Below are 22,131 nucleotides of genomic sequence, written 5' to 3'. Positions count from 1 at the left end.
TTTTTTTTCTATAGTTTTTATACTGCACAGAACTCTGCACCTTTAACCCATAATGTGAAATGCACATGCTAAATGTTTACGTGTGTGTGTGTGTGTGTGTGTGTGAGACTGTCCTTATTGTGTTTATCGTGCACTACTAGCTTCTGTATAACCAAAGTCAAATTCCTTGTATGTGTGAGCATACTTGGCCAATAAAGTCTGATTGTGAAATGTTAATTTTCAGTTTATTGGAGAGGAAACTCACTATACAAAGACACTGCGCTGATATACACACTTCTTTTATGAGCTGTAGCACAATCTGTGATTTAAAATCCATGCTAAGCTAAAATTACCGTCAATATACTGTATTTGAACACTAATATAAAGAATGATGCTGACCAGACGTAAACAGTGTACTTTAACATATTGTGGCATTATTGAGATGCTGGCACAAATAAGACAACAATAAACTTTATTACTCAAAATATTAGCCCAACACCCACCCCCAGATGTAGAGATATATTTATATTGTGACTTAAAATGCATAAGAACACCTTTTGGACGGTATATGGCGATGTACGATCCCCTGATCTGTATACCATACACCAGTTTCAGTTTGTGCTATTAATTGGTTGGACTTTGATTTGTAGATCTGTAAATGCAAATATGTTTTTTTCTAAACCCGTTTTCATACAATCCCGCTTAGAGTTCTTAAACAAGTAATTCAAGGATTGGTCAGTTTATCTTCGGACACACTCAGCTAGCCAATCGCAGCGTAGTAGGTGGGGTTTGACTGAATAAGGGTGGGAAAAAACGCTAAATGGGGTGGACTTTACTCCAACGCGCAAGTGTTGTGTGACGAAAAACGCGTAATTTGATGACGAAGGGCACAAGTAATCTGACGACGGGAAGATGGCGGAGTATCTAGCGTCCATTTTCGGTACAGAGAAAGACAAGTAAGTAAAAACAGAATTAATTGAATTCTCGGTTAATGTTGTTCCTTTATGAGCACCCAGGTTTAGGTAAATATATAAAAATACATTGTGGAGAAATAAAACATGCAACGAGATGGGAGAAGAGTTCATTGAATTGTTAGTGTTCATTATGCTATGCTAACGCTAACTAGCATGCAGAGGAAGAAACGAGCCAGTAGCATGAACAGCATGCAGCAACAAAACACATGTTTACATTTGGATGTAATAAAATGCACAATTTTTATAATTTGTTCATTTTTATCGATTATTTGTTTGTATTTGAACATTTTCAATCAATCTTAGATAGTTGCCTAAACACAAGTCGCTAACAAGGCTCGCTTTCATCATTGTACATAGACTTACCCCTGCTTCCCCCCGCCCCCGAAATACTTTCTAAATTAAATAATTTCGCTTTTTATAGATTATTACGAGACTCTTGAACGTTATCTTCATGATTAACGTTCAGTGTTATGTAAAACTTACTAATGGCAGCGACTCCATTGTAGAGGCTTTTTTGTATTTTGTAATACATCGTGTAAAGATTAGAATGATACCACAAAGGTATTACTATTAGAACATTATTGACTAGACTGTTTAAATAAAGAGAATATTTATATTCATATATATATACGACTTAAATCTACAGGTAGTTCAGTCTAAATCCGTTGGTTTATTTACTAAATAAACTTTTATCACGATAGATAGATAGATAGATAGATAGATAGATAGATAGATAGATAGATGGATAGATACTTTATTGATCCCGAAGGAAATTAGTCACAGTAGCATTATACATCAAATACACACTATAGAAATTAAACAATATAAATTCGAAAACAGCACCAAGATTGGAGGTAACCTGAGTTTTACATATATTGCATAATTACAGAGCAGTTATTAATGATGGGGATGGATTGAGTGTAAGTAAACAAATGGAATGAAATTATATAAACAAATAGAATGGAATTAAAAGTGCAGGAAGGTGCAGTTGCAAGTATACAGTATATGGTACAGATTAAATATAAAATATAAAGTGATAAGTGACGAGTGTTGCACATTAAGTTGGGCCAATATAGCTATATTTATGTATACATCAACATACATATGCATGTGTATGAATATACTTAAGTACACATATATATGTATATACACATACATACATGGCTACGTGTAGGGCCCTCAGTCCTTAGCGATCACCCGCTGTCCTCGAATGCTGGAGATAAAGAGCCTAATGGCTCTGGGGACAAAGGACCTGTTTAATCTGTCTGTGCATCGTTTGTAATATTGGTAAGGTGTTTTAAAATATGTACAAATAAGTATGTAAATATGTAAAGGTTGCTTACTAACCATAAACTAATTCCGTTTTCTTCAACAACCAGGGTCAATTGCTCCTTCTACTTTAAAATTGGAGCATGCCGACATGGGGATCGCTGCTCCAGACTGCACAATAAACCAACTTTCAGTCAGGTATGCTGGTGTTATATATTAAAACTTTTTTTGTTCCAGAACATGTTGTCATATTATGTCCCAAGTAGACATCACTACAGATCTTATGTATACTTCTTACATACACAAAAAGATGTGTGTCCTAAGCTCTATTCACTATTTTTATTATATAGTACCCTATACCAGACAAGATCCTATATTATTTTGAACACCCAGGCACTGCTGTTTCTAGCAGCGTGGCTCTTACCACAATGCCTCACAAGATCACACAGTTGCAAGAGATTGAAGCTTGTAATGTGCACTGCTTGGTGTTTCTCAATTCTCTTGAGCAGCTGTGTTTTGACTTTTGTTCACACATGATCACTGCCAGTAAATTTCCAGTGCTCTCTTAACCAGTACATAAATGTGGCTTTCATTTTACACACACAGGGTTGTACATATCTTCAGATCTGTTTTAAAGACTTTCTTTAGTTGTCTTTCTGTTAGATAATATGTTGCTCTGTCTGTCCTCATTCGTTTACTCTTTTGTGTTTTTCTTTCTGCAGACCATCTTGATTCAGAACATCTACCGCAACCCCCAGAACAGTGCACAGACGGCTGATGCTTCTCGCTGTAAGTTAACAGCTTTACAGTTATTGCTAGTCCTGAGCTTTATTTTTTTATGTAGTTGGCCTGGACCATTGAACGACTTACACATACAATTACTATTAACAATAAATGTCTTACATTTCTTTTGTGGTGGTGTCGCGGTAAACTGCATTTTTTTTTAGTATTTTAAGTCCAAATGCAACTTTGCTTAATAAGACAGCTTAAGTCTTTGCCCTCTCTTGGCACTTTTGGGCCCCTGAGCAAGACCTTAAACCCTCAATTGCTCAAATTGTATTCAGTCATAATTGTAAGTCACTTTAAATAAAACTGTCTGCTAAATGCAACAAATGTAAGTAGATAAGCACATTGATGAATTTTTAAGCTTCTGGTAACACAGTTAGAGATGTCTGGATGTGTTGAGCCTATTCTTTAAGACATAAATTGCATGAAAAAGCTTAATTCTCATCTCATAACTGACCTACTGCTAAAATTTATTGCGGTTCATGCAGTTTTGTTCATCCAAGTTTTAGTTATTTAAAGAAAGTGTTGCGATGTTTGCAGTTGGATGCTGTTAAAATAAAATTGACCTGATCAGAAAGGCTAATCACTCCACTTTTAGCTTACATAGATTACACTTTGAAATGTATGTGCTGTTCAACTATCCCAATTATTGTGTGCAGTGTGGGATTGTAGACCAATATGTACAACTATAAAAATACATGTGACATGTAATTTATGTATATCATTCTGTTTTGTTGCTAGGTGCAGTCAGTGATGTGGAAATGCAGGAACATTATGACGAGTTTTTTGAGGTGGGTCACTTATGAAGTTCAGACCTGTATTTACAGAATGTACCAGAGATGCTTATTAAGATTGATATACTGATCTTGATGGGTACATCTATCCGTAGAGTCTTTCATATGCTTTCCATGGATGTCACATGATTTATAGAGCTGTTTATATATATATATATATATATATATATATATATATATATATATATATATATATAAAATCTATTTGATCTGTAATAACAAATAAAACAATAGTTAAAAGGTGAAAAACAGGTCATTGTGGAAAAAACACTAACTGTAGTCTCTAATGGGTGGACGTAAACCGTTGTTTAGATGGGGCTTTAATAAGCCATTGTGCATTATGTGTAGTATTTAATAACAGATAATTGTCCTATTAGGAAGTCTTTACAGAAATGGAGGAGAAATATGGTGAAGTGGAGGAGATGAACGTGTGTGATAATCTGGGTGATCACCTCGTCGGAAATGTTTATGTGAAGGTAGGTTGCATGTTAGATCCAGTGAAACGCACACTGAATAAGCTGCTGCATGATTTAAAGGCTCTCACCTTGATGTTTGTGTGAACAGTTCCGGCGTGAGGAGGATGCAGAAAAGGCTGTGATGGACCTGAACAACCGCTGGTTTAACAGCCAGCCCATCCATGCTGAGCTCTCTCCTGTTACTGACTTCAGAGAAGCCTGCTGCAGGCAGTATGAAATGGGGTATGTCTCATCACAACCCTTACTTGGTGTCATTATATTTCATTTTCATTAACCACTTTGTCTTGGTCAGGGTGCAAGAAAACCCTGGCTTTGTGTGTGTGTGTAGTGTCTGACTGCAGCGTGTTGTCTTTTCACAGGGAGTGCACTCGAGGAGGCTTCTGTAACTTCATGCACCTAAAGCCCATCTCTCGTGAGCTGAGGAGGGAACTGTATGGCAGGCGTAGAAAAAGGTATAACTAACATAAAAATCTGGCAGCTAAATTTGGTAGTTATCTGTCTTTTGTACTGAATTATTTGTCCAAAATTGCTGCATTCATGTAGGCCTAACAATCCAACAAATCAATGCCATTAGATGTTATTGTCGTTGAGGAATAATGACTTAAAGCCTGATGGAGCAGTTCTTTATATTATTTGAAGTTGAAAATCTGAATAAATGTATGTTTGCATTTTATAATGCACAAAGCAACTTTTAATTAAGAAAAGAAATAACAGATTTGATTATGTAGAAACTATTAATGAATTTCAGAGTGGTAACAACAATCTGGTGTGATTGTTTTTGTTTACAGGAGTGGCTAAGCTACAACTTCTTTAAACCTCACATTGTTACAAAAAAGTAGTTGACTAAGAATTGCAATAACTGATGGCACAGTGATATTGATAATGTTCCACCTTAATATATTTATATTATTAATTATATATAACATAATTATAAATAGCATATTTTTGTATTTTACTGCATTATAAATATGTAAAAGGACCTGTAATGTTCTGGCATCCTGTCTCGATTTAGTTTTAGATCCCTTTTAGATTCCTAGGGTTTAGTGGATAAATAATAACAAAAGTAAAAGGTAAATACCAGGCAGTCAAAATTATGTTAACACTTGAATGGCGGAAACCATTTATTCACAAAACATACTTCATATGTGTAAGATGATTTACAGGACAGTCTCAACCTGTTCGCCCTCATGTTCAACACACAAAAACCAGCAAGCAACAGTTCCATTTAAAGCCCGGACATTAGTGTTAACATAATTTTGACTCACCTGGTAGTCGTATATTTTTACGTTCGGTTTATGAGTGATCTTTATTTTTTTCCTCTCTTTTCAGGCATCGCTCTCGTTCTCGCTCCCGCGAACGGCGTTCTCGCTCACGGGAGCGTGGCCGTCGTGATCGGGAGAGGAGGAGATCGAGGGAGCGTTCCGGGAGGTTCTGAGATATTTGAACTTGTTCGCTTTTTACCCATCAGTGTAGTGCCCATCCCAAACAACCGACATTTGTTCACAACATTGGACTTTGTGCTGTAATTTACTTTTACTTGTTCTTTTTTCTTGTTTTTTTTTTTCTTTTTTAAGGATTACACAAATATGAACATTCAGTTTCTCAATAAAAGTACGTTGTTATTAATTCCTTACTTGTATTAGTTTTTCTTTCTTTCTTTGCTTGTGGCTGAGGATCTCAATGGTACACCAAAACTAAACAATTGATAGAGAACATGTTACCTTAACTGATCTTAATAAGGATGCATGAACTTGTCAAAATAATGTAGATCTCAACCCGAATAAAGTCCTTTGGGATGGACTGGAACTTTGATTGCAGCAAGCTATTCTTTTCAAACATTAGCACCTGATGTCTCATTTGATGCACATTTGACTGAATGGGCACCATGAACAGCCTTCCTAATAATGTCTGTTATAGTCATAACAAGAAAGCTGTTTGTAATAAATGAAGATATTTTTACATTACTTCAAATCCTTAAAGAAATAACCAACATGTGATTAACAAATGAAACTTTACAACAACAGCAAAAGTCAACATTTCAAAAGTTGTGTTAAAATCATGTTATAGTTAACTATAGATGATGATTGCTAAGTAATGGTATATCAGTGGTGACTAAGGTTTCAAGCAATGCTGTTTTTTAAGTTACATTTATTTATGGGCACGGTGGCTAAGTGGGTAGCACTGTGGCCTCACAGCAAGAAGGTCCTGGGTTCAATCCCCAGGTGGGGCGGTCTGGGTCCTTTCTGTGTGGAGTTTGCATGTTCTCCCCGTGTCTGCGTGGGTTTCCTCCGGGAACTCCGGTTTCCTTCCACAGTCCAAAGACATGCAAGTGAGATGAATTGGAAACACTAGATTGTCCATGACTGCGTTCGATATAACCTTGTGAACTGATGAACCTTGTGTAATGAGCAACTACCGTTTCTGTCATGAATGTAACCTAAGTGTAAAAAACATGACGTTAAAATCCTAACAAACAAACATTTATTTATGTAACAATGCAAAAAAAACAAACATTTACTTTTGTAAGGGTAATTTCCATTTTGGGCATTTATGTCATTGTACTGAGCCCATGATTTACAAATAGTAGAACATCGCACAAAACCAAGAAGTGTCATTTAAACCCTAAACTACAATAAAACATTGCAAATCTTAAATATGCTGGTGGTAACAACGCCCAGCAAAGTTGTGCTTGCTGGGGCATATATAATGTTATTTTGTTCATTAATGTGTAGTTTTAGCAATTTAAACAAATCAACTTCTTAAAAAAAATCACAAGTCCTGGTGTTGCTTTACTTCGGCTCATTTTTTATGGCAATGTTAATAAAGAGTCATTTGGATGCCAGAAGAGTCGATTCTTATATAGAATCTTATCTAAGATGAGTCAGGTGGTATGATTCACTTGAAAGAATCAAAATACTCATCGCGGCTCTAAGCAGATGTTAAGAAGGCCGTGTTTCGTCTGGGAGACGTCTGCTAAATAAGAAACATATTAACTGCACTTTGATACATAAATAAATGATTTTATGATTATATTATCGGTGGTGCCAGTGCCATTCCTTGTGGGTGTTGAGCACCTCTGCCAGCCGACGCCCTCAACCAAGCCAATCACAGAGCGTTCATGCTCACAGAGAAGTTCATGTTCACACCTGCATTGACACATGAGCTGAAATGTAAGAACCACGTGAAAAGTATCGAACATATATTACCAACAGGGTAATAGGACATATTTGTCATGTAATAGGCAGGTCGACCAGCCTGTTTAGATCCTGCTCCAGTGTGACGTACTAACACCCACTACACCCACCGTGACCCTCCAGTCGTTTCCCTTTAAACTGTTCTGATTGTGCTGAGTGTGTTCACAGACCTGCTTAAACCAGTGTGCTGCTGCTCAGGGTATTCACAGCACACACTCACCAGCCTATAAAGGTAAGCAGATTGTGCTTCATGTATTTCATTCATGTTAGATCATGTCAGACATATTTAACTGTTTAATCATTTTAACTTCCTGATATATGTGACTGTAGGGGACAGTGTAACACATGTATTTCAGTATGCATTTAGTTCCAAGTTAAAACTGGGAATGCTGTTTTATGTGAGTTATTCCTAAACATCCGTATAAGAAATTAAACAGCAAAAAGGTTAGTAGAAAATAAGAGATGAAGTGTTATAGTTTTAGATCTGCATGATTTGCCACTAAGAGTTGCATCATACCTGAGTGCAGTTCCTTATCCTATTTCTATTAAATGTGCTTATACATGAACACGTGTTGGTCAGTAGCCGCACTCAGGCATGTCGCACAATCTTACCGCATTGTGTATAAAAGAATTAACCGGGCTAATCGGTTGGTTTATAAAAGATGAACAGCTTAATGCGATCAGAACAGAGTCAGATCTTCTGATTTCGAAGGATTTCCATTTTCCTCCAAAACGCACATGGCTCTTTATCCAGACTACAGGGTTCACGGGTCTTAAAGTACGCCGGGTTTTAGGACCTGTGTTGGGTGTCTTGTCACAGAATCAGACTCAGAATATCTTTATTGTCGTTATACCAAGTATAATTATACGAAATTAAGGTGCAATACTTTACATTGTTACAAACAATAAATAAATTAAAAAAAACTAGAATTTACAAAATACCAAAAATTAGCATTCACAAAATTTACAGAATTTACAATAACACACAAATAGGCCTTCTGTCAGTAACAAGTTGGTGGAAATTGCACATTACCCTTTGTAAACATTGGCTGAAATTGCACAGTCCCATGCGTTAGTGAAATTGCACAGTCCCATGTTTTAGTGAAATTGCACAGTCCCATGTTTTAGTGAAATTGCACAGTCCCATGTTTTAGTGAAATTGCACAGTCCCATGTGTCAGTGAAATTGCACAGTCCCATGTGTCAGTGAAATTGCACAGTCCCATGTGTCAGTGAAATTGCACAGTCCCATGTGTCAGTGAAATTGCACAGTCCCACGTGTTTAATGAAATTTCACAGTCCCATGCATTAGTGAAATTGCAGTCCCATGTGTTAGTGAAATTGCACAGTCCCATGTGTTAATGAAATTGCACAGTCCCATGTGTTAGTGAAATTGCACAGTCCCATGTTTTAGTGAAATTGCACAGTCCCATGCGTTAGTGAAATTGCACAGTCCCATGTGTTAGTGAAATTGCACAGTCCCATGTTTTAGTGAAATTGCACAGTCCCATGTGTCAGTGAAATTGCACAGTCCCATGTGTCAGTGAAATTGCACAGTCCCATGTGTCAGTGAAATTGCACAGTCCCATGTGTCAGTGAAATTGCACAGTCCCATGTGTCAGTGAAATTGCACAGTCCCACGTGTTTAATGAAATTTCACAGTCCCATGCATTAGTGAAATTGCAGTCCCATGTGTTAGTGAAATTGCACAGTCCCATGTGTTAATGAAATTGCACAGTCCCATGTGTTAGTGAAATTGCACAGTCCCATGTTTTAGTGAAATTGCACAGTCCCATGTTTTAGTGAAATTGCACAGTCCCATGCGTTAGTGAAATTGCACAGTCCCATGTGTTAGTGAAATTGCACAGTCCCATGTGTTAATGAAATTGCACAGTCCCATGTGTTAGTGAAATTGCACAGTCCCATGTGTCAGTGAAATTGCACAGTCCCATGCGTTAGTGAAATTGCACAGTCCCATGTGTTAGTGAAATTGCACAGTCCCATGTGTTAGTGAAATTGCACAGTCCCATGTGTCAGTGAAATTGCACAGTCCCATGTGTCAGTGAAATTGCACAGTCCCATGTGTCAGTGAAATTGCACAGTCCCATGTGTCAGTGAAATTGCACAGTCCCATGTGTCAGTGAAATTGCACAGTCCCATGTGTTAGTGAAATTGCACAGTCCCATGTGTCAGTGAAATTGCACAGTCCCATGTGTCAGTGAAATTGCACAGTCCCATGTGTCAGTGAAATTGCACAGTCCCATGTGTCAGTGAAATTGCACAGTCCCATGTGTCAGTGAAACTGCACAGTCCCATGTCAGTGAAATTGCACAGTCCCATGTGTTAATGAAATTGCACAGTCCCATGTGTTAGTGAAATTGCACAGTCCCATGTGTTAGTGAAATTGCACAGTCCCATGCGTTAGTGAAATTGCACAGTCCCATGTGTCAGTGAAATTGCACAGTCCCATGTGTTAGTGAAATTGCACAGTCCCATGTGTTAGTGAAATTGCACAGTCCCATGTGTTAGTGAAATTGCACAGTCCCATGTGTCAGTGAAATTGCACAGTCCCATGTGTTAGTGAAATTGCACAGTCCCATGTGTTAGTGAAATTGCACAGTCCCATGTGTCAGTGAAATTGCACAGTCCCATGTGTCAGTGAAACTGCACAGTCCCATGTCAGTGAAATTGCACAGTCCCATGTGTTAGTGAAATTGCACAGTCCCATGTGTCCGTGAAATTGCACAGTCCCATGTGTCAGTGAAATTGCACAGTCCCATGTGTCAGTGAAATTGCACAGTCCCATGTGTCAGTGAAATTGCACAGTCCCATGTCAGTGAAATTGCACAGTCCCATGTGTCAGTGAAACTGCACAGTCCCATGTCAGTGAAATTGCACAGTCCCATGTGTTAGTGAAATTGCACAGTCCCATGTGTCAGTGAAACTGCACAGTCCCATGTGTTAGTGAAATTGCACAGTCCCATGTGTTAGTGAAATTGCACAGTCCCATGTGTCAGTGAAATTGCACAGTCCCATGTGTCAGTGAAATTGCACAGTCCCATGTGTCAGTGAAATTGCACAGTCCCATGTGTCAGTGAAATTGCACAGTCCCATGTGTTTAATGAAATCACCTTATAAAATCACTGAAATCACTAATAAATAAAATAAAATAATAAAATAAAATGAAATCACTGCTATGTTATAGCATGGTCTATGGTAAATGCTAGTTTCTAATGACCTGTAGCACACAAAAGTTATGGTCAGACATTAATCTTACATTTTAACTTAAGTTTTTCTTTTGTTTGAAAAGCATGTTCAGTCAAAAGTGCTTCAACAGTTAGTTATTAGCTGTTTTTAGAGGTTATTAGAGTTGATTCCCCTCTTATTTGGTGACACTGTCAAGAAAATACTCTTTAAGTTGAATAAGAAAGATAAACCAGGATTTAAAAGTATTTGCTATTTGGGTTTAATTTTTATTTTGCATTCAATGTAAATTAATAGGTTATACATTTCAATCAAAAATGACTTGGCCTGTAATTTGCTAGGCCTGTTCCTCCATCATAGGCTATACATTTTTTATTTCGACAGATGACATGTATTTGTTAAGTTTCCTGGTTAAGGACAACTGATTTAATGTTATACATTCTGAAAAACTTTTCCACTAAGTATCTGACACCAAACAGTGTGTAACAATCTAGTACTCCTTGTGCCCAGTTCATGCCGAGTCTTAAGCTTCTTCCATATGCTAATGCCTGTTACTGTAGTGTACAGTGTTGAATTACATGTACTTCCAAGAAGTGCTGCCTGCTTATCAGTCTGTTTCCTGTGATGTTTTATAAAAAGACCACTATTAAAGTCCTAGCCCAGTATCCTGTTCCTTTACTAGGCCAATGAAACCAATACACGTTTTATGAATTACTCCAAATAATCTGAAAGAAATTAATAACTTATAGCATTGTACAAAGTATAAATGCTTCAACAAAGTGTTAAAGCTATGTTAATGACTTTTGTTTGGTTTGGTTTTTCTTGCATATGACTTGGTTAAAGGTCAGGCCAAATCCCAATAGTTATGTGTAAATCCAGGTAATAAAATAAAATTTAAAATGGTCACTACAGCTGGGTTTTTGAGGACAAACTGAACCTGGTCTCTAATGATGAAGTATTCAAGCAAGACGTGTGTTCTCAGAGCTGATCAGAAAGAGTCGGGTTTGAACAGCTGTACACCACATGTTAGATAAGGAACATTCTCATTCAATCTTGGTGTGTATTTTTCCCAGTCAATGCCAGAATCCAAAAGCTGCACTAGAAATTGGTGATTTTTAATTATGTGAAATTGTACATGGTTGAATTTTGAAATGTGATCCATAACGGTACAATTAGGCTTTCAGTATCTCATTTTCAGGGCGGCACGGTGGCTAAGTGGGTAGCACTGTCGCCTTACAGCAAGAAGGACCTGGGTTCGATCCCCAGGTGGGGCAGTCCGGGTCCTTTCTGTGTGGAGTTTGCATGTTCTCTCGAGTCTGCGTGGGTTTCCTCCCACAGTCCAAAGACATGCAAGTGAGGTGAATTGGAGAAAAATTGTCCAGGACTGTGTTTGATATAACCTTGTGAACGGATGAATCTTGTGTAATGAGTAACTACTGTTCCTGTCATGAATGTAACCAAAGTGTAGAACATGACGTTAAAATCCCAATCTCATTTTCATTTTGTTAGTGGCTTATTTAATAATATTGCATAAAAATAAAAAAATTACAATATGCTTACAATAGTTTATTGCAAATTTACCTCTCCCTGATATCCTTCAGTCTAAAAGAGTTTTGCATTGAAGTAACTTGCCTTTTGGACCCCATCCAGTAAATCATGCCTTCAGTGCCCTCCACCAAAGAGAGTGACGTCTCTAAACCAGTCTGCCCGTTTGCTGGAAAAAAGGGCAACAGCACTGTCAGTGATGGACAATTCCAGAAAAATGAAGGGGGGCACACAGAGAAAGACAAACTGCGCTTTAATGATGATGTAAATCAAGCAGTTCAAATAAACAAAGACAACGGGGCCATAGAGAGGATATGGATTCGTCCTGATCTCCCCAGCAAGTGCACCTGGAACCTGAAAACACCGCACAAGGATTCTCCACATTCACACCCACTAAGGTGAGCAGTTCCTCACTTAATATTTGAATTTCTACCCTGAAAAAAGAAAAGACTTGTTGATATGTTAAAAAACATTTGATGATTTATGTGTCTTGGAGGAAGCATGTGTTGTGTGACAGGGAAGAATTTTGAGGTGGTAAGAACTGACTATGACTAAGCTAAAAAAGAATTGGTTACACTAATAAAATCCATCTTTTCAGGACAGCTACACCAAGCATCCTACCCAACATCCTAATGAAAATAGGTAATACACCAATGGTACGCATGAACAAGATCCCCAAGACCTTTGAACTCAAGTGTGAGCTGTGTAAGGAAATTTGCAGTACCAGTAACAAACTATATACATTTATATTTTGCATACATAAATGAATAGTTTACATTTCTTATGTATTGTGTGTGCTTGTTTTGTATTCAGTGGCAAAGTGTGAGTTTTTCAATGCTGGCGGAAGTGTGAAGGACAGGATCAGTCTGCGCATGATTGAGGATGCAGAGAGAGACGGCGTCCTAAAACCTGGAGATACAATCATAGAACCCACCTCAGGAAACACTGGTAATGTCCTTGTGAAAGTGGAAGTGTAGATGTTTAATTCTAAGTGTTCCAACAGACCTGGTTGGGAGCTGAGGATAGCTGGTACAAGTCCATTGGCTGTGTCTTAGTTGCCTTTGCACCAGCGTCTCCTACTTGAAGTGCCTGCATGAGCTGCGGAGAAATACCCAGTGTGCACTTCTGTGCATTTCAGAAATCCTCTTCTGCATGCTGAGAAGAATAGCATCATGGCTTCATACATGAGGGGGTTCATGCTAGTCTGCAGTCCTCAGCCAGTGGGGCTGAGGTTGACGGTGTAAAAGGGGGAGATGCGAAATTGTCGAAAATGTCAAAATTACAAAACAAACAAACATACATATTTTTGTGTTAGGTATTGGTCTCGCTCTTGCTGCTGCCGTGAAGGGGTACCGCTGCATCATTGTCATGCCAGAGAAGATGAGTATGGAGAAGGTAAAACACTGTGACTATGATGTGTGTCTTGTGCTCACTGTACAATTAGTGCCATGCATAATCGATGCATAAAATTACACAAAAAGAATAGATGGTAAAAACAGTCTAAATAAAAAATTATTGTAGGTTAAATATGGTCATTATATGATAAATGGTTTCTATACATAAGTAAATGGTTTTTTTTCCCTTACCATATAGTCCAAGACATTTTGCTTTGATATACAAAGTTTGCATTCTCAGTTTTACACTGAGTTAGTTGTTAACTATGAAGCTAACAGGTACAGGATTATACAGCAGCTAATATTTAAGCAGAAGCTGAGTGTCTCAATAATCACTTGCCACAAACATCCTTGAGGTTTTAAACTACTACTACCTTTATCTTATGGTTGATTGCAATTTTAAACCATTGCTTTAAAAACCTGATTTTGCATTCAGGTGGATGTGTTAAGAGCCCTGGGGGCAGAGATCGTCCGCACACCTACGAGTGCTCGTTTTGACTCACCTGAGTCCCATGTGGGTGTGGCGTGGCGCCTGAAGAATGAGATCCCCAACTCTCACATCCTGGATCAGTATCGCAATCCCAGCAACCCCCTGGCTCACTACGACAACACTGCTGAGGAGATACTGGAACAGTGTGATGGTTAGTGTTTTCTCTCCTACTTTTTATCTCGCCATAAACCTTTTTAGATTTAAATATGTTCTTGTCATTTACCCGTGTTGTTCCCAAGATTAAAATGTTAGATGAAATGTATTAATTTCATTATTGCCTACAGTGTCACATGATCTAAGACTGCTGTCTTCTTTGTCTCAGGGAAAGTGGACATGCTGGTGGCAGGAGCCGGCACTGGGGGCACCATTACTGGAATTGCTCGCAAGCTAAAAGAGAAATGCCCCAACATTAAGGTAATTGGTGTCTCGACCTCACAATTTACACTGCCTAAAATGCTAAAATGATCGTACTATTTGTAATTGACTGTTTTGTGTCAAAGGATATTTTTAATTTTTAACCATCAGTGAAGGTATAATTAGTAACTGTTAAATTAATTCATGTGTTTGTATTCTGAGTGTGCAACCCGTTCCAAAACTATGGGGATTAATGTGCATAGTAATATAGATATATCCCTCCTCCTGGCTGTCCTCTATTGCTATGTGAATTAGCGAATGAATGTGTTTGCTTCAGTAGTCTGACCCCATTATTACCAAGTTGAGCCAGCTCTACTGCAACCCTGACCAAGATAAAGTGGTCAGAAAAATTTTGAAAAAAATAAAATGTCACCAGTTGCAGAAATGGGTTCAGTTTATTTTTATATTTAAGTGTCCAGCCCCTGTGAAACCCCTACCAGATGTGTGCCTTTTTCAAAATGTTTTCTAAGTCTTTTTAGAAGTGGTTAGTATGTGTGTGTGAGAATCGTGATGTACTACTAATTCTTTTTTTTTCTTGACTCATTTTATAACTGGGCAGAGAATGATGCATTGTCTGTCTTGTGTGTCAGATCATTGGTGTGGACCCAGAGGGATCTATTCTGGCTGAGCCAGACGAGCTGAATCGGACTGATAAGACTCAGTATGAGGTGGAGGGCATCGGTTATGACTTTATTCCTACTGTGCTTGACAGATCTGTAAGTAAATGTTTAGAAAAAAACATGCAGAATTTTTTACACATTCCACATAAAATGCTCACATACAAATCTTCTTCTAGATAAGATCATGATGATTCATCTTCACACAGTTACTTTGCTACATCAATTGTGCTGATTTATGAAAAGTGGGAAGCATAAGCTACAGGGACAGTGGTAGCCTATTGGGTTGGGCCTTGGGCTATCAACTGAAAGGTTGATAGTTCGAATCCCAGCTCTGCCTTGCAACCACTGTTGGGCCCCTGAGCAAGGTCTGTAACTCTCTCTGCTCCAGGGGCGCCGTGCAATGGCTGACCCTGCGCTCTGACCCCAGCTTCCAAACAAGCTGAGATGTTCAAAGAAAAAAATTAGTTGTACTGTACACCTGTATATGTATATATGACAAATAAAGGCATTCTATTCAAAAATTATTGGACAGTTTTATAAGAAAAGGTGACAAGAGAAACAGTGTTAGAAACATTTGCAATAAGAGTAGGTGCAATTACATTCACGACAATTTGAGCAATTGAGGTTTAAAGGATTTACTCAAGAGTCCAACAGTGGCAACTTGGCACTGGTGGTGCTTGATCTAGCAATCTTTCAATTACTAGTCCAACACCTTAACCTCTGAGCCTTGTAAGCAGTAAGTAAGAAAGCAGTCGTGTCTGCAATCTTGGTCCAAAATGCTTTGGAAAATACCACAAAGTATTAAAGTACAATAAAACTCAACTCAGTCCAGTCCATAAATAGTATCACATCCATCCAATTAAGCAACACACCAATATTATTCTAGCACATTGTGCTTGTGTCTTAACAAATACAGACAAAATTACCATAATGTTGTTATTATATTTATAATGAAAGCTCCATAATTTCGAGCAATCTCTGACACCATGTCGGTGTATGATACCAAATGCTCTGTGTGTATTTCTCTGTAAGGTTGTGGATAGCTGGTACAAGTCCAATGATGAAGAATCCTTTGCTGTGGCTCGCATGCTCATCAGAGACGAGGGTCTGCTATGTGGTATGGTTAATTGGTTTCCAGAAAAAATGACATTTTGAATACGTCAAGTTTAATTGACTGGTTTATATAAGCCAGATTGAAATCTGTTTTAATTTTACTCATTCTTTAGGTGGCAGTTCAGGCACAGCCATGGCAGCAGCGGTGAAGGTCGCTAAAGAGCTGAAAGAAGGACAGCGCTGTGTGGTCATCCTCCCTGACTCCATCCGTAACTACATGTAAGAACAGGGGGGGAAATAAAGTAAACTAATAAAAGTGAGACTAAGGATTAAGTTAATGACTAAAATTGTCACTAATTTTTGTGTATTTTGTTTTAGCAGAGGCAATGCTATACACACTTATGCATACAAAACAAAAGTATTTAAAGTACTTTTTACTTTACAAGAGGTTTAAACAGTTCCTCCCTCTTTTTTAGGTCCAAGTTCCTGAGTGACAAGTGGATGTTCCAAAAGGGCTTCCTTACAGCGGAAGACATCATGACTAACAAACCCTGGTGAGTAGGTGTTACAGTATTTATTCCGTAAATAATTAATAACTATACAAAACACAGTTTGAATAAAGTCTGATCTGTTGCTCTTGCTCTCTTATTCTCTGTCAGGTGGTGGAATCTAAGATTGCAGAATCTGAACCTCTCTGCTCCTCTTACTGTTCTACCCACAGTTAGCTGTCAGAAAACCATCCAGATTCTAAAAGAAAAGGGCTTTGATCAAGCACCAGTCTTGGATGAGGCTGGGTGAGTCTTTTATTTACCATTTTAAGCTAGAACATTTAATGAAGAATAATGAATTGATACTTGCTTCTCGATGTGAAATTACCCACCAAGACCTTTTCTTGACCATTTTAATTCTCTTTAGCAAGGTTACCAAAAACTCTAGGATTGAGCATAAATAGAAACATTTGTGGTAATTTTGTAAACACTGCAGATGCAGAAGGTACATCAGTATAAAAATAGAGGGTTTTTAAACAGGAAAATAAGCCAAACTAAACTCAAAACGTTTTTTTTTCTCTGTGTGCATTAGGGCTATTCTTGGTATGGTAACTCTGGGAAACATGTTAGCTTCTGTGCTTGCTGGCAAGGTGAAGCCCTCTGACCCAGTCAGCAAAGTGCTTTACAAGCAGTTCAAACAGGTGAGCTGCATTACCATCTTCACCTAGCTAGCAGAGCGTGCTAAATATATTCACAATATATTCTAATGAGCCACTTTCTTTGCTTAGATTTGTCTAACTGATAATCTTGGAAAGCTCTCTCGCATCCTGGAGACGGATCACTTCGCCCTGGTGGTGCACAAACAGATTCAGTGTAAGTGCTCGCTCTGCTTTTAGCTTTTACATTAAAAGTTGAGCAGTTAACAGTACTATCCTGCAGATATATACAACGTTTTTAGCATTTGTTTTTTATTTGTTACCTTAATATTGTATTCCTTACTTTATGTTTAGTGGTTGGTTCTATTAAAGCCAGAGAAGAAATAGATAGATGAATAGATGAAGAAAATGTCTACAATTTGTAATGAAATGAAATTCTAGGAAATTAAATTATGTCAGCTGTATGAAAATAAGCTACTGGTAGCACAGTTGGCAATCATTATTAACATATCTACATGTACTTTCACCCTAAGTTGATGCCAGTACTCATTATGCCAAGGATTAAACCTTTTAATGCACTGCCAGACGCTTGTGCAAAGCCAGGGTGAACTTGCGGCATAACAGTGGGGTTTTTTTACATTTTGATGTTTAAAATTTTATTTCTAGTAAATATGGTAGAAGATAAAACTAGTTTAAACTAAATGTTAATATTACCCTTGGTATTTGGATCACAGTTGTATGTATAACCATATACTTGCACATGTTCCACTGAGTTTTGTGTAACTAATGGAACTGGTGAATAAGGTTACAATTCGCCACTGTTTATTTTTCCTGGAAGCAAATGTGAGCCAGTGATATGAGCCATAAATGATATGTAACTTGTACATCGTCAAAAGCTTTTTGTCAGCATAATACATTTCTGTGTTGTTTAAGGCCAGCTACCAGCCAGCTGTATTTTTAAAAACTTTCAGCCATGAGTGGCTACAGCATTATTTGGGGTCAAACTCAAGATCTAGACAATATGGTGTACAAGTGTAAACCATGTAATGTTTCACAAAAAGTATCATGTTTACTAGTCTGATAACTATCATTCAGGGTTGCCATGTTTATGATGATTTGATCAGTTTATTTAAATGTTCAAAGTCCATGCCACCTTATCTGTGACTATATTTGTCCATTTGTCTCTGTTCCTCTTAGATTTGACAGATGGGTCCACCAGTATGAAGCACATGGTATTTGGAGTAGTGACAGCCATCGATTTACTCAACTTCGTCACAGCTTACAAGAAACGGGAACGATCAGTATCTGAATGTACAGACGAACAGTGATTAGGCCTGTTTAACCTCTGCCTGTGTGTAAATGGTTTCAGTTCTAGGAGTTTTTGGTTATGAGCCCAACTGAGCATATGCAAACAAAGATTTTGCTTCTTGTGTATTTTGGTAGTGATAATGATGTATGTGTCTTATTTGTTCCAACAAATGCTCTGAACTGTAACGATGTAAAGGAATCATTCACTATAAAATCCAGTCTCCTTACATTACTTGTCTTCAGCCGTAATAATGTTTGGTGACTGACAGTTGTTTGGTTATTTAGAATAGTTGTAAATCAAGGCTTTGAAACAAATGAAGTTTATATATCAGTGTTTAAATTAGCACTGTGGCTGTGTAGTGATGGTGTAAAATGTCCTAGCAAGACATGTCCATAATGGCTATTCCCATGTTACCACATTCAGTTAAACATGAACGGGGTGCTCTTAAAGTCTCACCTGAGATCTTTACTGAACAGTTACTTTACATGATTCTCAATATCTAAAGAAGCAAATGTAAAACACCAGATGTCTATCAGCTAGTAAACTTCATTTAAGGAAAGTTAATAATTGTGAAAATTAGATTTTGCTCAATAATTTCTTTAAAATAATTATTTACAATTGAAAATTAAATGATAAGATTAAACAGTAATTTTGGGTATCTGTTATCTTTGGATTAGTGTTTGTGTGATCAGTTTAAACTGATTTTAAGAGATATTAAAACAAGTATTTTGTCCTTAAATATAATCGGCATTTTCCCCTTTTTCACTCTAAATGTTGTGAAAAGTTGTTATTGTATACGTTTGTCATTTTTAAGTAAGAAAATAAATAAAAGCTCTATAATGTGTGTCAAGTACAGTGGTGTTCAAAAAAATAGCAGTGATTTTAAATGAATAAAGCACAAAATCATTATAATAACTTTTATTTCCATAAATGCAAATGCACTGAAAATACTACACTTTCAATTCTAAATCAAAACATTAACAAAATTTAGTCAGTTTGTGTCAATCCTTTACAGAAAATTAAGAAAAATGAATATTAGGCTGTTCAAAATAATAGCAGTTCAAAAAATGTTTGAGGTTTCACTTTACTTTAAATTACTGAACTAATATTTAGTGGCATAACAATTGTTTCAGAGATCTATGTTGCATGGAGTCGACCAACTTCTGGCACCTCTGAACAGGTATTCCAGTCCAGGATGATTAGACTACATTCCACAGTTGTTCTGCAATTTTGGGTTTTGCCTCAAAAAAACACGTTTCAGATATCAGCCCACAAGTTCTCTCTGGGATTGAGGTCAGGGGATTGTGCTGGCCACTCTATTACCTCAATCTTGTTTGTCTGTAACCAAGATGTTTTGGGTCATTGTCATGTTGAAACACCCATTTTAAGGACATTTCTTCTTCGACATAGGGCAACATGATCTGCTCAAGTATTCTGATATATTTAAACTGATCCATGATCCCTCGTATGTGATAAATAGGCGTAACACCATGGTATGATAAACATCCCCATATCATCATTTTGTACCACCGTGCTTTACTGTCTTCACAGTGAACTTTGGCTTGAATTCAGTGCTTGGGGGTCGTCTGACATACTGTCTACAGCCACTAGACCCAAATAGAACAATTTTGCTTTCACCAGTCCACAAAATGTTGAGCCATTTCTCTTTGGACCAGTCAATGTGTTCCTTGGCAAATGTTAACCCATTCAGGACACGTCTTTATCTTAACAACAGGACTTTGCAAGGAGTTCTTGCTGGTAAATTGGCTTCATTTAATCATCTTCTGTACTCACTGGTAAATTTAGATGTTCCTTGATCTTTCTGAAGGTGATCATTGACTGAGTATTTGCTATTTTGGCTAATCTTCGATCCAATTGAACAGTAGTTCCACGTTTCCTTCCGTATCTTTCAGGTTTTGGTTGTCACTTCAAGGCATTTGAGATCATTTTAGCTGAGCAGGCTATAACTTGCTGCACTTCTCTGTATGTTTTTTCTCTCTACAATCAACTTTTTAATCAAAGTACGCTGTTCATCAGAACAATGTCTGGAACAACCCATTTTCCCCAGTATTTCAGAAGGAAATGTGCTATGACCAACCTGAGCAACATTTGCCACCCTCCTAAATTAAATAAGGGCCAAAACTGACACCCGTTCTTCTGCAGAATGAATGACTTCACCAATTGAACTCCTCACTGCTATTATTTTGAACAACCCCCTTTCAATCAATGCTTCGATTACTCAGAATGAGTGGGATGCATGTCCTAATTGTTGGGTTTGTTTTGTTTTCATTACTCTACTACACTTTCAAGTAATTTTTTTGCTATGTAGAAATAGCATTTCTACTAAAAACAGTGATTTATCAGGTTAATGGAGTTGGACTGCTATTATTTTGAACACTACTGTATGCTTGTAGCATGTACAGTCTGTTTATCTGTCACATCTCTTTACCCCATTTAATAATCAAAAGGGGCTCCCACTGACCAGATTATGTTTGGGTGATGGATCATTTTCAGCGCTGCAATTTAATTACACTAAAATGGTAATTACACTGTGGGGTGTGTTGTTCTGTTTTGTTAGAAACACACCCTGTTCGCACGTTACTGTAGGTGTACATTTAGAGACTAAAACTATTTTTATGAGCTGTTTCTATTTTTAAAAAATATTTCTCTATTCTGTTATCAGTGGACAATTGCTGGGCACAGGACCCTGTTGGCTTATATTTTTGGTCTGAGCAATACTGCTCCCCCAGGGATGAAACTGAGGTCTTTAAAATTCCCATAAACACTGATGCACCTGATACTCATACCAAAACAACACACTCTACCATGTCATTACCATGTAAGTCTCAGGCGGCACAGTGGCTAAGTGGGTAGCACTGTCGCCTCCTACCAGGAAGGTCCTAGGTTCGATCCCCAGGTGGGGCAGTCTGGGTCCTTTCTGTGTGGAGTTTGCATGTTCTCCCCGTGTCCACGTGGGTTTCCTTCAGGAGCTCTGGTTTCCTCCCACAGTCCAGTGGGGAACTATAAGGGTTTCTTTTGATTAATGGGGTATAGGATGGTGACAAAGTGTCCGGAGCAACAAATGGGCTAAAGTCAATAATATGTCATTGACATAATTCAAATGTATGGTGTACCCAATTAAGTGCTTAGTAAGTGTAAGCATGCATTCATTAAACACAACCCTTAATGATAGGGAATTTTAAAAACATAGATTTTTTTTTTAGTTCATTCTTCTGTTTCTTTCAGACCATGCAACTAGTGCCACAAGAACATTAACCTTTTAAATCAAAATTTGTCATGTGTTTTATCCTATTAATGTATAGTCCACTGAGATTTTTTTTTTGCTGATAATGCTAAACATAAGGTCAGGACTTAATCACCAGTAATACCCTGCCTCTGGCCACGCTGTTGGAAAACACCCAAATAGCCAAGCTGTCTGATGATTGTTGCTGCCGTGGTGCTTTTTACATTGACAAAAAGCATCACT

At 37.7% G+C, this 22,131-nt stretch overlaps 2 protein-coding genes across 4 annotated transcripts; both read left to right on the top strand.

Annotated features, from left to right (window-relative positions):
- Positions 1-876: 876 nt before the first annotated feature.
- On the top strand, positions 877-5,904 carry u2af1 (U2 small nuclear RNA auxiliary factor 1). Its single transcript, XM_063009713.1, has 8 exons — positions 877-935; positions 2,333-2,420; positions 2,945-3,011; positions 3,750-3,799; positions 4,180-4,278; positions 4,367-4,500; positions 4,638-4,730; positions 5,608-5,904. Exons 1-8 carry the CDS (start codon positions 892-894, stop codon positions 5,711-5,713), a joined length of 681 nt encoding a protein of 226 aa, XP_062865783.1. The 5' UTR covers positions 877-891; the 3' UTR covers positions 5,714-5,904.
- Positions 5,905-7,596: 1,692 nt separating this feature from the next.
- On the top strand, positions 7,597-19,497 carry cbsa (cystathionine beta-synthase a). Of its 3 annotated transcripts, XM_063009360.1 has the most exons (15): positions 7,597-7,704; positions 12,326-12,618; positions 12,819-12,925; positions 13,034-13,168; positions 13,536-13,615; positions 14,051-14,255; positions 14,427-14,518; positions 15,109-15,234; positions 16,171-16,255; positions 16,365-16,470; positions 16,668-16,745; positions 16,851-16,985; positions 17,272-17,380; positions 17,468-17,552; positions 18,533-19,497. In XM_063009360.1, exons 2-15 carry the CDS (start codon positions 12,332-12,334, stop codon positions 18,661-18,663), a joined length of 1,761 nt encoding a protein of 586 aa, XP_062865430.1. In that variant the 5' UTR covers positions 7,597-7,704; positions 12,326-12,331; the 3' UTR covers positions 18,664-19,497. The 3 variants fall into 3 exon arrangements, with proteins under 3 accessions (XP_062865430.1, XP_062865431.1, XP_062865432.1); XM_063009361.1 differs by lacking the exon at positions 7,597-7,704 and having other exon boundaries at positions 11,625-12,618; XM_063009362.1 differs by lacking the exon at positions 7,597-7,704 and having other exon boundaries at positions 12,545-12,618; positions 12,824-12,925.
- The last annotated feature ends 2,634 nt before the right edge of the window (positions 19,498-22,131 follow it).

This window comes from Trichomycterus rosablanca, chromosome 15 (assembly GCF_030014385.1).
Source record: "Trichomycterus rosablanca isolate fTriRos1 chromosome 15, fTriRos1.hap1, whole genome shotgun sequence".
NCBI lineage: Eukaryota > Metazoa > Chordata > Actinopteri > Siluriformes > Trichomycteridae > Trichomycterus > Trichomycterus rosablanca.
The sequence above is the reverse complement of the archived record's forward strand: the minus strand, read 5'-3'. Positions and strand labels throughout refer to the sequence as shown.